The 14,115-nt window shown below is 52.3% G+C and overlaps 6 protein-coding genes across 6 annotated transcripts; 3 read left to right on the forward strand and 3 right to left on the reverse strand.

Annotated features, from left to right (window-relative positions):
- Positions 1-110: 110 nt before the first annotated feature.
- Positions 111-1,794, forward strand: ATNIH1004_002221 (MFS transporter; the record flags this gene model as incomplete). The annotated part of the gene is made up of 4 exons (XM_033566916.1): positions 111-449; positions 502-1,039; positions 1,090-1,135; positions 1,185-1,794. 4 exons carry the CDS (start codon positions 111-113, stop codon positions 1,792-1,794), a joined length of 1,533 nt encoding a protein of 510 aa, XP_033428911.1.
- A 238-nt stretch (positions 1,795-2,032) lies between these two features.
- On the forward strand, positions 2,033-3,266 carry ATNIH1004_002222 (SMP-30/gluconolactonase/LRE family protein; the record flags this gene model as incomplete). Its single annotated transcript, XM_033566917.1, has 2 exons — positions 2,033-2,675; positions 2,731-3,266. The coding sequence occupies 2 exons, from the start codon at positions 2,033-2,035 to the stop codon at positions 3,264-3,266; spliced, it is 1,179 nt and encodes a 392-aa protein (XP_033428912.1).
- A 200-nt stretch (positions 3,267-3,466) lies between these two features.
- On the reverse strand, positions 3,467-4,745 carry ATNIH1004_002223 (SMP-30/gluconolactonase/LRE family protein; the record flags this gene model as incomplete). The annotated part of the gene is made up of 2 exons (XM_033566918.1): positions 3,467-4,011; positions 4,064-4,745. 2 exons carry the CDS (start codon positions 4,743-4,745, stop codon positions 3,467-3,469), a joined length of 1,227 nt encoding a protein of 408 aa, XP_033428913.1.
- Positions 4,746-5,354: 609 nt separating this feature from the next.
- Positions 5,355-6,617, reverse strand: ATNIH1004_002224 (TauD/TfdA dioxygenase family protein; the record flags this gene model as incomplete). Its single annotated transcript, XM_033566919.1, has 4 exons — positions 5,355-5,512; positions 5,577-5,951; positions 6,030-6,377; positions 6,434-6,617. The coding sequence occupies 4 exons, from the start codon at positions 6,615-6,617 to the stop codon at positions 5,355-5,357; spliced, it is 1,065 nt and encodes a 354-aa protein (XP_033428914.1).
- A 501-nt stretch (positions 6,618-7,118) lies between these two features.
- Positions 7,119-8,195, forward strand: ATNIH1004_002225 (uncharacterized protein; the record flags this gene model as incomplete). The annotated part of the gene is made up of 3 exons (XM_033566920.1): positions 7,119-7,407; positions 7,457-7,612; positions 7,669-8,195. 3 exons carry the CDS (start codon positions 7,119-7,121, stop codon positions 8,193-8,195), a joined length of 972 nt encoding a protein of 323 aa, XP_033428915.1.
- Positions 8,196-8,509: 314 nt separating this feature from the next.
- Positions 8,510-13,717, reverse strand: ATNIH1004_002226 (uncharacterized protein; the record flags this gene model as incomplete). Its single annotated transcript, XM_033566921.1, has 6 exons — positions 8,510-8,601; positions 8,665-9,932; positions 9,996-13,029; positions 13,076-13,515; positions 13,565-13,591; positions 13,638-13,717. The coding sequence occupies 6 exons, from the start codon at positions 13,715-13,717 to the stop codon at positions 8,510-8,512; spliced, it is 4,941 nt and encodes a 1,646-aa protein (XP_033428916.1).
- Positions 13,718-14,115: the final 398 nt, after the last annotated feature.

A 14,115-nucleotide genomic window follows, 5' to 3' on the forward strand; every position in this document is an offset into this window, starting at 1 on the left:
TCCATCGAATTATATTTGACTGATGTTGGCCGATTTCGTCACGGGAATTACTTGAGGATAGAGCTTCTTTCCTTCCCTTCAGTCGTCTTGCAGTGAATAGCGAACCTAGAATGGAATCTCCGGAGTCGTCTGCCTCTGCTTCTGACTACTCCCAAACTCGTGCCGAGGATGGGTCGAATCTGCCAGAAGACTTGGAAAAACACACGCCTTCGCTGCCTGAACATCAGCAGGGCCGGGAAAAAGACATTGTCGTGTGGGAGCCAAGCGACCACGAAAACCCGCATACGTGGAGTCTGAAGTACAAGTGGTTTGTGACAGTTGTGTTGAATACCCTGCCGTTGTTTGTCAATGTGGGATCCAGCATTCTCAGCGGTTCCGGGGAAGAGTTCATGAAGGAGTACCATGTCTCCGCCGAGGTGACCGTGCTGGTGACCAGTATGTTCCTCTTGGTAAGTAAAAAAGCATTCCAAACTAAAAAACATGATGGTCTGACCGGCCAAGGGGTTCACCTTCGGTCCTCTCTTGTTTGGCCCTCTTTCGGAGCGGATTGGTCGCAAATTCCCCATCATTCTGGGCGTCACCCTGTTCTCCACGTTTTGCCTGCCTATCGCCCTTGCGCAAAACTTTTATACAATTCTGATCTCGCGCTTCTTTAGCGGACTGTTCGGTTCGGCTGCCATGGCTGTGACTGGAGGTGCGGTGGCCGACATCTGGCCGGATCCCATTACTCGGGGAGTTGGAATGGACATCTTCATCGTGACGGGGTTTTTTGGACCTATTCTGGGCCCTATCGTGGGGAACTTTATTACGCAGAGCTATCTGGGATGGCGCTGGGTGATGTGGATCACCTCTATCGTTGCGTACAGCTTTACGATCTTTGCATTCTTTGCCATCCCGGAAACGTATGCTCCGGTTCTGTTGACGCGGAAAGCGGCTCGTCTGCGCCTGAGGACCAAGAATTGGTCATTACATACTAAGCTGGAGGAACGAGATACCGATCTGAAGACTTTTGCGAAAGCGTACTTGGTTCGGCCGTGGTGTATGATCCCTCCATCCTTTTTTATACTGCTTACCGGCTAACAACGACAGTACTATTGGCAACGGAACCGATTTACCTGGTGGTAACCATTTACATGTAAGCTGGAAAACCTTGTTTGATTACAGTATTAAGACTGACCAGTCAGGGCCTTTGTCTATGGTCTTCTTTTCCTCTTCTTTAACGGATTTCCGATCGCCTTCCACGAAGTTCGTGGGTGGGAACCGGAAATCGCAGCTCTCCCCTTCCTGGGTCTGGCGATTGGCGTCGTGATCGCCGTGTGCTGCATCATATACTACACCCTGACCGTCTACAAGCGTCAGGTGGAGTCCAATCCGGGGGTGATTGTGCCGGAGCGTCGTCTACCTCCGATGATGGTGGGCGCAGCACTCCTCCCTCTAGGCATGTTCTGGGCGGCGTGGACTAGCCACGCTTCAACGCCATGGCCTGCCCAAGTGACCGCGTATATTGTGGTGGGAGCCGCGCTCTTCATAATTTTCGTACAGGGCTTCAAGTATCTGGTGGACGTGTATCTGAATGTCGCCAACAGTGCCATCTCCGGGAACACCTTTGCCCGAAGCTTCTTCGGAGCGGGATTTCCTTTGTTTTCGACAGCCCTGTATCACCATCTGGGGGTGCCGTGGGCGACGAGTCTGTTGGGATTTATCGCGCTGGCTCTCGCCCCAGTCCCAATCCTATTCTTTATCTACGGCAAGAAAATACGGTCATTTTCAAAGAATGCGCTGGCCGATGCGTGAAATCTTTGGGGTTAGTTCGTACGCGTAGTAAACTTGAAACGGAGCCATCGTGCCTATCTCGGAGGATGAACTCCGATGGGCTATGGGGACGAGGCGATAGTTCGGGCTGTTCGGTCTCATCGCACGAGAATGAAGGATATATATAATAATACATAGTCACTGGTAGTTTTCTATTTATATGGCCCTCATTCCCCAGCATATAAGCAACATACCAATTAATATGTCTTTGCAATACCCCATGGGTTCCTGGCCCGCCTCCATCGTCCCCATTACCCAACCTTGTCCAGGGTATGAGTTTCCCTCGGTGCTGTGCATCAACAATTACGGAGCTGTTCTGCCCGAAGATTTCGAACGTATCATCTCCCCCGTTGTTGGCGACACTGACACGTATGCATCCACCTCGGTGCCCTCGGACCCTTCGTTCAAACAGCTCTCCTCAGCCAGCTTCGTCGTGTGGGATTCCGCGCGCGCTGCAGAGATTCTGGGACCCTCCCCGGAGGTGGAATACCATTTCACAGTGGACAATGTGCCCCATGAGGGTCCGACATACGAGCCCAATCTGAATGTGATTTTCTTCTCGCGTCTGCGCTCCGACCCTCCGGCGCAATACGTGATCGACTTGAACAATGACCCGCCTACCCTGGAGCAGAGGATCTCCGACCCTCCGCTGGTCGTGCCTTGTGGATCGACCTATCACAATGGTTTGATCTACTGGTGCGGAAGTGCAAGCCGGAATGGCATCTACGTGCCAGGTCTGTATGCGATGAACGCTACCACGGGCAAGGTCAAGCCCGTCGCCAACAACTACTTCGGATACAACTTTGGCACGTGTGATGATCTGGCTGTAGCTCCAAATGGGGATATCTGGTTCACAGATAACTGTAGGTCCTGTTATATTATTCCAAAATACACCGAAACCAATATCATATCATCCAGGGTACATCCACGGCGTCCCCGACATCAACCACAACCGCACCATCCACCTCGAAACCGGCATCTACCGATTCGTCCCCTCCACGGGACTCATCCAGCTAATATCTGATGACTTCGACCAGCCCAACGGTATCGCATTCTCCCCCGATGGGAAAAAAGTCTACATCACTGACACGGGAGCTGACGCCATTTCGCTCACTACACACGATATCAGGTACTACTCGTATCGCAGACGAACCGTATACGCGGCCGACCTCCTCCCCTCCGGCACGGGATTTGTCAATAAACACGCCATCTTCCTGGCGCAGGACCGCGTGCCGGATGGCATCAAGGTCGCGAAGAATGGATACGTGGTCACCGCTACGGGTCATGGGGTGGATGTCTTGGATGAGTTCGGTGTGCATATCATGCGTGTGCAGACGAATTTTACCGTGCTGAATGTCGTGTGGGCCGGTGAGGAGTATATGGATTTGTGGATGGTAGGGTATAACGGGGTGGGGAGGGTGAAGTGGGCGTTGGAGGGAAAGAGTATATCCTAATCTTGGATTTACAATATAAATGAACATGTGTCTTGCTCGTAGGATAGCTACATTATATAGTAAATATAATTTATATCAAACACAATAGAGCCCTGTACAACTCCGTACCTGGATATGAACATAACCTCCAATACATACCCTCGAAACCCTGTCTAACAGAGACGTTGAGATAAATATACAACTATATCCAACTATATCCTCTAGCCCTGTAAATTCCACCTCACCCTAGCAATATTCCCTGTCCCGACAATCCATAAATCTCTCAACCCCTCCCCAGCAAAAGCGATACTCGCTGCGCGAAACGGCGTCTGGACCCTCGCCAACAACACTCCACTCTCATCTAGCACATCCACCCCCTGCCCAGTCGCCGTAACTATATATCCATTCCTGGCAACCTGGATCCCATCCGGCACCCAGTCTTGACTGAGATAGATTGGACGTCCGCTAACAATCGCGCTGGCATCACTATCCGTGGCGCTGGGCACCACGTCAAACGCAAATAACGTCCGTGGGCCCCGACTATCCCATGTATAGTGGATTTCGTCGAACGGGACGGACAATGGCCCCGACGCCGCACCTGTGTCTGATACGTAGAGCGTCTTCCCCGACGGGGAGAACCGGATTCCGTTGGGTTGGCGGAGTCCTGTGTGCACAACTTGCACGGCGCCGGTGCTGGGTCGGAATCGGTATATTGCTGGAGGGAGAGCGGGTCGGTCAGTGGAGGTTTTGTCTAACCAGCTGTAGACTTAAAAAAAATTAGTATAATTTAATGGATTATTGGTATGTAATGGGCTCACAGTCATCCGTGAACCAGACGTCCCCGTTCCTCTCAATGGCGAGATCATCCGCCCCGTTGAAGAAGTACCCGAAGTAATTATTCAACAGGGCCTCTGTCTTGTTTGTCTTCGGATCAAAGGTATATATGCCGGGACTCGTCACGAAGGCTGGATCACTTCCATTGCGGCCAGTCGTGCTATAATAGACCAAGCCGTTGTGGTACACGGAACCGGTGGCTGCATACAACGGTGGATCGCCAGTCATATACTCCATGGTAGGCGGGGAGACGCTGACATCGATGACAATCTGCTTCACGAGCCCCGTCGACACCTGCGTGACATAGAGCCTTTGAAGTTCAGGGACGTACACCGGGGCTTCCTGGGGGACCGGCGCAGTGTGGAACATGATGTTGAAGGAAGGATGGGCCCCGAGGATCCCTTTTGCTCGTGCAAAGTCGAAGACGAGAAACGTTGCGTTGTGGATAGAAGCAAAGGTTGCGTCATCGGGAACCACCGTCGTGTGAAATGAATCCGTGATGGAGGGGTCAGTGGACACGGCACGAGAGAAGTGCCCCGGTAGAACACTGGCGTATTTGTTGATGCAGAGAACCAATGGAGCGTCCCATGATCCGCAACTGTTGTTGACCGCTGTGGCTGCGGCGGAGCCGAAGAGAGAGGAGAGAATGAGGAAGAGAGCGGCCATTGCGTTTGATCGTCTGTTGGCATGGACGGATATAAACCATCTTAATATATATTTCTGGAAAGATGAAGGCCACTACTCTTCTTGACTCGGTCTCACCTCATCCCGATGGGGCCATTGCGCGCTCGGGATTGTGGCGCCGACAGATACGAGGTCTGTAGGTTTGCTCCGTAGTTGACGACCGAGTTCAGTTACTGCCTGGGTTGGACTAGTGAGTATTATCTACGTCTTTTTAGTTATGTTTTTATAGCGAGACGTTGATTATATTCCTTGCTATGCATACATTCCCCACTTTCTTATGGGAGAAGGCGTTTAGGGCCTCAGGTTCTTGCTTTATTAGGAAAGCACCTGCATATCTCGACGCTTCAGTTGTTGGGTTCTAATAGGGTAACAGAAATTCGAGTTGAATTGAATTGAGAATTGCCTATTGTGTCTGTACCAACTCGGTAAGTACCTGCAGCGTATCTGCAACTGCAGGCCAGGGTATGCATGCGTACATACGTGGATTAATAAATCAGGAGACGCAAGAAATCCAGACTCTACATAGAAAATTTACCAGTAAAAATATAAATTTCAAATAAAGCTTATTGTAGGATACTATCAACAGATAATCTACCGTCTCTCCCCAGTTAGAGCAAATGCCTCCCGACGAGACAGACTCTCAGGATCAAAGTACGGACGCTCCCCCAGGCCGGTGGCTCGATAACCCAATCGGCCTCCTTCGTGGTCGCGAGTGGCAGCGTGGAAGACACAACGATTATCCCAGATCGCTAAATATCTACGTGAGGAACGTATTCTCTCTCATGTAATACCGGGCAGGGATAAGCTACTTACCAACATCGTTCGGGTTTGTCCATCGATACCTCACCTGCATATCATGATTCTCCATAATCATCTGCAGGAACCAATTCTTCAGGTGGCTACTCTCCATGTCGGACAGCCCATTGATGCGCTCGACATGCACCCCGACAGGAAAGATGTTCTTCCACCCCGTCACTGGGTTCGTCCGCACCACTGGGTGGACGCTGGTCAGTCCCGTGCCCACGTTTTCAGGCGCACCTCGCGGGCCATCGAATAACTCGAGTCCCTCGCGTCGGGCCACCTCGTGGAAATGGTTTTGACTGCAGGTAGCCGTCAAACTCTCCAAGAACCGGCGATACGGCTCCGAGATGCGGTCATAGAGCTCGTACCCGGAAGCCCACATAGTGTCTTAAAAAATAGAAAAGAAAATAAAAGATATCAGCCCATTCATTTCGCACTCTAAATATTATATAAGGATCGGCTTACCACCACCCGTAGATGGGAATTTCTCCATCCGCAACACGGCATAATCGCAGGGAACCTGTTCGAAAGTAATATCACTGTGCCATTCGAGTCGACCCGACTGTAGCTTCCCTGCATTGTTATCCAGGAAGAAACCTCCCTTTCCTCCATATGCCTTGGTCTGATTGTCTCCAATCACTGTGATGTAGTCATCAGACTGCGTGCCGCGTCGGCTATTGTTAATGGGATGAATATGGAGATAGGAAGTCGCCGGTTTGCCGGAGAGCACGCCCATTTTGTGGGCCAGCTCCTTCTGCAGCTCCGGAGTAAGGTCATCCTGGGCGCGGAAAAACACCACCCCACGGCGAGAAACTGTCACTGGTCATTTTTCCTGTTGCACGGAGTGGGACGGAAGTTGGGGGTCGTACCAGTAATGGCCAAATCCCGGATTAATTCGTCCGCATTGGGTGCGCGCATCCATTCCACCAATTTAGCCGTGGGAAACTCCGTGCCAATCACGGGGGTGGGATCAAACTGCTCAAACTGGGACAGGACGCCAGACAGCTTCAGTGGCTCCTTGTGGTAGTTCCGAGGCGTGTCAATAGATCCCATGCTGATGTTGTTATTAGAGTTTGATAGTAGTCAGTGAGTTGAGTAGATTGACCGGAAGTTTTATAAATATAAATATATATATATATGCTAACTATATAGAAAGACTGATAGATTGCTATACATATACACATACATCGTCACATCTCGGACTTCTATCCTGTCGCTCGTCCATCGAATTCATCCCGAATGGCCGATCATTTCGTTTCGGCCTTCGCGTCCAGGTGCCCGAGACACTAGTCTGAATAAGGCGTAGCACAGTGGGGGTCGGGCCCGGAATCCGGGGCCGAGGCTAAGTGCATATCTAAGCCTTACTAACTCCACACATGCAATCTCTTGATGCATTTCTTTAATGTGATTTGGTTAGATCACGAGTGATTATCAATCACGGATTATCAATCAAGCTAATACTTGACCGCGGGGAAGACTCTTAAACTGGAAGCAATTCTTCCCACGGAAACTTAACCATCCGGAGAAAATCCAATCTATCCTTAAAAATCGATCATGGCCTCCCCACTGTACGACGTCCCATTTAATGAACTCCCCAACCCTCGTCAGGTTTGGGTCGGTGAGCCCGGCAGCGAGGAGGAAGGAATGGGCAAACTCTCATTACTTACTCCCGAGCGCGTAGCCGCTGCGGCCGCCCGTGAGATCAAGACGGGTAAGCGTGTCACGCTGCAGTGGGATATGTCCAAGTTGGAAATAGTCGCGTTGGGGCGATCAACGGCGCAGCACCATATCCTGCCATTACTGGGCGGCATGTGTTTTGATGATGTGTATATTTTTAATCCTCGTGAGTAGACCGGTTCCTCGCGAATTAAGATTAAGACTGATGGAAATAGAGGTCAGCAGTCAATGGGATGGTCTGCGGCATTGCTCGCAGGGGGTTCCGGGACAGGAACAGCGCATGTTCTACGGTGGAACTACAGCAGCTGAAATCCAAGATCGATCCAATAACCGGATTGGGATGCAATTTTGGGCCCAAAAAGGAATCGCAGGTACCAATCTCAACGGAACCTACTAGAAAGAAAGATTGACGCTAAGAATAATACAGGCCGCGGTATTCTGATTGACTACGCCTCGTACGCTGACAAAAAAGGCATCAAATTCAACAGCTTTACTCCGCACGAGGTCAAGCTCTCTGAAATCCAAGATATCATCAAGGAATGCAATATAACCATCCAGAAGGGCGACCTTCTGTTCATGAGAGTAGGCATCACCCGGGACTGGGACACCAAAATGTCCATATCAGAAAAGACCGACTACGCTAACAAGCCCACGCCCGAGCTGGCCGGTGTGGAACCCACCGTGGACATGCTGCGCTGGATCTGGGATTCGGGCTTTGCGGCTGTCGCGGGCGACAGTATCGCGTTCGAAGTCTGGCCCCCGCGGAACCCCGAAGTCATGCTGCATGAGTATCTGCTCGCGGGCTGGGGTATGCCCATTGGGGAATTGTTTGATCTCGAGGCGTTGGCGGAGATGTGTAAGGAGCTGAACCGGTGGTCGTTCTTCCTTTCCTCGGTGCCTTTGAATCAAAAGGGAGGCGTGTCTTCTCCTCCTAGTGCGATGGCAATATTCTAGCTTGTAGATATTCGATATATCAGGGATTCGGGACGTCGGTAGATGACAAACGAAGCTATATATCGATATATAACGTACATCAAATTATAATAGCCTTACGGTCTGATCTGATCTGGAATTTATTGGTTATTTTCTGTTCTACTCTTTTTTCTATTCTTTTTTTTTCTTTTCTTTGCAATATGTGAGAAGTTTCTGGGTGTTATTAACTTGAAGTTGGTGAATGAAGTGGCTGCAACAAAGCAAGAATATCAAATAGTGATCGTAGATCTAATCCTGTTCCACTCTGTTTATCATAATAATCTGGAATGCAGATCCTAAAATGTATACTGTTTCGGTAAACAGCCCGGACATGCCAGGCAATTTCCTGCCTTCTTACACCCCCTTTTACTCCGTACAGCCGAACTTTCTATTGAACGATTAGAACGACCAAAAACATGATAGAAAGCAAAAAAATAAAGGATCCACCTACCGGGGTTGATCTGCTCAGGATGAAGATTATCCATCTGGAACGAGTATTCTGACGGGCCTACTCGCGCTAAAGGATCCAAAAACACCGTCACTTCGTCGTCCTTCTTCCAGGCTGAATTTTCCTTTGCCTGAAACAGAGACTTCTGGCGTATGCCCCTGATAAACTCCTGATTGCCCTTCTGCTGCCGTTCCAGAGTGCGCACGCGATATTTTTCAAATTGATCCTCGGTCAATGCAGAAAACAAGTATCGTGGAGCGACCGCCAGTGCCAGCCCGCCCTTCTGACCAAAACCGAAAGACGTCAACATGAATGCCTTGACCCCTGTGGTCTGGATACTTTGAGGGGGATAGAGTAAATGGTCATGCGGCCGCAGGGTCTGGTCGATGTTATCCGCGTTGCGATTCCCCGGAACCAGTCCCGTCTGCAGGACCTGTAATCCGCCGTTGAACATCCAGGCTCCCGCTGCGCCCTTGGGGTGACCCGTGAGGTATTTCTGGGAAATCGTGAAGAGGGGATTCCCCTTCGACCGACCAAGATGAGTCATCTGCATTTGAATCACCGTCGCCTCGTTCAGGTCATTCGCTTTGGTGGATGTCCCGTGCAGCGTGGCCACTTCGATATCATCAATCCTTAATCCCCAGACTGCCAGCGCCGCCCGTAACGGCGACAACTGGGGAAGTTGTCGACGGAGGTCCATTCCCCAGAGACTCTGTGCGTCGCGGATCTTACACGACGTGATGGTTTCCACCTCCTGCAGCTGCCGCTCGATATCATCACCTGTGTGGTGTTTCATCTCCTGCAGCCGAACCGTCCGCTCCTTTTGAATCTGTTCTCGGGTCTCCTCGAGCTGCTGCCTGCGATACTCTAGATCAAGCAGTGGGGACTGATTCCGGGCATCGGGACTCTCCCGCGCTGCAGTGAGAACGCCTTGTCCAGGCGCCGGCACCGAGCGACCAATGCGATCCCCCGCCATTTGGGTGTGCGCCACAATGGAGTATATGGGGAGCCCCATCTCCAGAGCGAGTTCCGCCGTGGTGATGATTTGAATGCCACAGCCCGCCGACTCCGTGAATCCACTGCGCGAGGTCGTGCTCGGCCGGGACATTTCTTTGGGCAATCGGCCCTTGCTGAGTTCGTCGACGGTACTCGAGGTAGCTTTCATATTAGCGAATTCGTAGGACATTTCTTCTTGGAAATCGTCTGTTCCACCGACCACGGCCATCTTTACTTTACCGAGGAGGATGGACTCGCATCCCGCGTCGAGGGACCTATAGCGATTAGCAGGAAATGATGTAATTAACAGGAAATATTATCATAGGCATTTAACTCACTCCACAGCTGTCGCGCAAGTTCCAACGGGAGACTTGATGGGACCACTCGATCCCAGTAGTAACATGTTGGTCCACGCCCCCATTGCATTTAGATACGATTCTTGAAGAATGTCGCTCTGCACGGGACGATCGAGGTATCGCTCTCCGTAGATCCCCCGCATGGAGACCAAGCCTCCCACCCCTGTTCCGATGCAATTGGCCAACTCCGAAACATGGATATACCGATAGATTTCGAACGGGTCTTGGATCCCGGCGCTCAGCATGGCTTGACAAACGCAGCACAGCACATACAGCGTGATAGGATCTACCTGGGCGACAATTTCGTCGGGAATGCCGTATCGCGTGGGATTCCATCCAGTCGGGAGCAAGCCAGCCACCTTCCGAGTGAATGGGACGGCCTTGGGAACCAAAAAATGCGCACCCTTCTTGATCTGCACCTGACATGTGTCGCTCTGGGATGGAGAGGCAGCGGACACGCAAACTTTATCCCCGAAGCGGAGCTTCAACGCATCGGCGGTGTCTTTGGAGGCTTCAAATGCAGGCAAATCTTCATCGACCACGACTTCATGTAAGAACTCCTTTCGCTCCGGATCGTACCCGTTCAGCAGCTCGGGCTCGATGAAGCGAATCCCTGCATGGTCATGGATATACTGACCATATCGCTCGCCGATCTCGTCATCATGAACGGGCTGTTTGGTCTTGCCGTCGACCCATCCCACGTAGGGCTTTCCCTCCACGTCTCCGGTAAAGGGTTCAACCAGGCCCATCATCCACGCCATCTCCAGGTATCCTTCCAGGGAAAACTTGCCGCTGGACTCCATCTCCCATCTGGTTCGGGAGCTACCCCAAGGGCCCAACTCCGAGTACCCGACCACAACGACGGTTTTGCGCAAGTCTATCATCCCGTGCAGGCTGGGAAGACCGTTTGTCACCGTCGGGAAACCCGGCAGTGGAGGATATCCCACTTGAAGGTTCGACCGCCGTCTCCGGGAAACTGGGGCCGACGGTGCCTCAGGTGGACCGTTCAATAACTCTTGCTGGCGAGCATTCTCGGCGCTTAATGCCTTTCGGAGCCGGCTCTGATCCTGCACCTCTCGCCGGGCGGAGAATAATATGCTCCGGAGATCTCGGATTCCGCTAAGGTTTCCGCTGAAATCAGCGAGGATAGGCTGTTCTTCACACGCCGCCACCAGATGCGGCTCGGCCAAGAACGCGAGGATATTGAATGCCATCTCTGCCGCGGTGAAGGTCAAGGCGTTGTGCGCTTCCACTGCGTCCGCGAGGATATTGTTGCTCGCCATCAATCCAGTGCCTCGAGTCCAGCCGATTACGGCTCCACAAACTGCCAGGTATGGCGCCCACCGCTCGGAATAGAATCGATTGAAGAGCGTCTCCAACCCAATCTTTGACTCCGAGTACAACCCATCCCCACCAAAAGTGCCGTGATTTGGCGACAGGGGCAGCACAACGGTGGTCGGCCGTGTATTGATCCGCCGGCGGGATTTATTCTCTTTGATCGCACCCAGGAGACGCAGCAGATTGACCATCATCAGCCGATGGGCCAGTTCGGTTGTCTCGTCCAGGCCGCCTTCGATCTGCCCGGCCTGACGGACGGCCGCGAATGGGAGCAGAATGTCGATGTCCCCTCCGTAGCCGTCACGACTAGTGTAGATGTGCTCGATCAGTGCCTCGCAGTCCTGTTTACTCCCTTGGTTGAACGGTAGCACGACCAGGCTGCTCCCTCGGGACCCGTGCATCCGGTACATGGAACTGTAGAATTCAGCAGTGGTACTCACGGCCCGGCTCGTAGTCACAATTACTTGGGCGCCCCCTTGTAACAGGCCCTGCACCACGTCCGCACCGATAGAACCGCTTCCAGCCCCGGTCACTACAACGACCCTGTCCTGGAACGACAGTCCCGAGGTCGCTCCTCGGGCGAGAGACTCCAGGAACCGATCCGTCCAGGCTTGGTGGTATTGCCAGCCGGGACCGTGGCGGCTCCGCAGGTGGCAGAAGGGCATGGCATGGTCTGCGCCCTGGGCAATAATGGACGCGTAATTCCTCTCGTTGAGACTGCCGAGCGAGCGCCGTACTACCTCCGAGTAGCGGATTTCGCCGGTGGGATCAACGATGGTCTTGGGAGCTAGAGCGGGACCCCTAAACCGGAATGTCGCATCACGGGAATGGGGATTGGGACGATGAAAGAGGTCCTGGAGATTCAATCCACGGGCTGCAGATACGAAATTCACAATCATGGAGCAAGACGGGGTCCATCGGTTCAGGATCATATGGATTTCTTCTTCGAGGTCCGAGTGCGATGTCTTTCTCGGATCCAGCCGCTGGACAAGCGCGAGGAGGTCGACGCGCACCCAGTTCCACCAGGAATCGTAGCGGCGTGCTTTGTGAGGATCGAAGATTGGTGACGTCCCCATCTGCATCTGACCCCCAAACTCGGCGGTCCAATGCTCTAACTGCGATTCCAGCTGTTTAGTTTGACGTTCCGACTCTGCCGGGTCCATTCTCTGATCTGTCTCTGGGAGGAACCGTCCGAGCACAGTGTGTATCTTCCGAAGAGCCATTTGGTTCTCTCGCGTCGCGGCCTGTAGAGCGGATGCATCAACCATTGTGATGGCCCCAGACGATGCGCCGCTGCTCACCGACGCAGGGGTCAAGTTGATTTTCGAAACCCCCGCATATCGCGATACGACGGTATCGAGAAATGTAGCCGCGGCGCTGGCATCGGCCAACCGTGATGCGGGCTCCATCGTCGTGGCGTAGCAAAGCACGGCGGTCTGACGCTGAGATTCTAAGCCCCAGCAGGTATGCAGGTGCTGGCGAATTGTCTGCTGGTTGAAGCCGGCGGGCATTTTTGAGGAGACCAAGCGGGCGATGAGACCGGTCATCAGCTTCCCCAGCTGGCCGGAGAAAGGCAGAGCGGCCAGTCCTTGCAGGGGGGTGTTTTCACTGCTGTCTGGGAGATGGCCTAGTTCCGCCTCGAGGTCCCCAATGAGTTCATTTTGTAGAGTGGATTTTCCTTTTCTCGTCAGTATAAGTGACCAGATAAGAAATAAGAAGCTCACCTCCTGAGAGATCACGGATGGACATGTCCATGGGTACTTGGTCAAAAGGCTTTTTCAGCTTCTGTGCTACCAGACTTAGCACGATGTCCCCAGCGGTCAATGGCGTGTCTGGTATTGCGGTTGGGAATGTGGAAGGGGCTGTCGGAGTCGCCTGTAGTGATGTTGAAGTTGGTGAGGGCTGTGGTATGGATGGTTGTGGGGTTGATGTCGGTGGCAATGGAGTTTCTTGCTCTACTGGATCCCCATATTCATAGTATATCTCGTTGAGGTTGCCTGCCGAGCTGAGAAACTGTCTATTGACGGCATATGCCTGATCTCTCGAGGCCGTCGCCCCCGTGGCGGTTTTCTCGGCCATATTGGCGAGGACCCGGGAGGGACCAATCTCAACCACTCGTTGGATGGGAGGATCATGCTCGAGCAGAGCCCGTTGTGTGTCGATCCTAAAGGTGTCAGCCGATGATTATCGTAGAGAAGACCAAGGTACCTTACCACTGCACTGGGGAGGCGAATTGATATCTGTACCAGTTAACAAGCAAGTCGCAGAGAATTGGGGAACGCTCACGAAAGAAGTTCAATCAACAGCTGATGGGCCAGTTTCCTCCTTTCAGCATCTGACCAACTGGGAGCACTATCTGATGCCATGATGGGTTACACGACAGGTAGGCTCATTCACGGGGCGCTGAATTCATTTCTTTTCATAGTTATACTTGACTTTATATAGTTAGAAGCATTCCTATCGACTTCCGGTCTTACTGACCCTTGTATTGTCCTTTTAGTGGCGTTGAGGGTATTCTCGCACCCCCAACTCCGAGCCCCCGGAGAATGTGTCCGAGACGCGAAAGCGAACTCGCCTTCTGCCCGAACGGCTCGGAAGAATAAGCCCAGAGTTAAATCCCTCGCTGAACAATTTCCGATATTCACAACTATCCAACGGTCACGGAGCGAGCCTGACGAATATAGTGGTTGTTACAAGAGACCGCGTTATATGTTTGTGGCATCCTCATCATTCGAGGACGTTCTCGACCGACTACGAAACTTGC

This window comes from Aspergillus tanneri (genome assembly GCF_003426965.1).
Source record: "Aspergillus tanneri strain NIH1004 chromosome Unknown AapTan_1_pilon_pilon_pilon, whole genome shotgun sequence".
NCBI classification, from domain to species: domain Eukaryota; kingdom Fungi; phylum Ascomycota; class Eurotiomycetes; order Eurotiales; family Aspergillaceae; genus Aspergillus; species Aspergillus tanneri.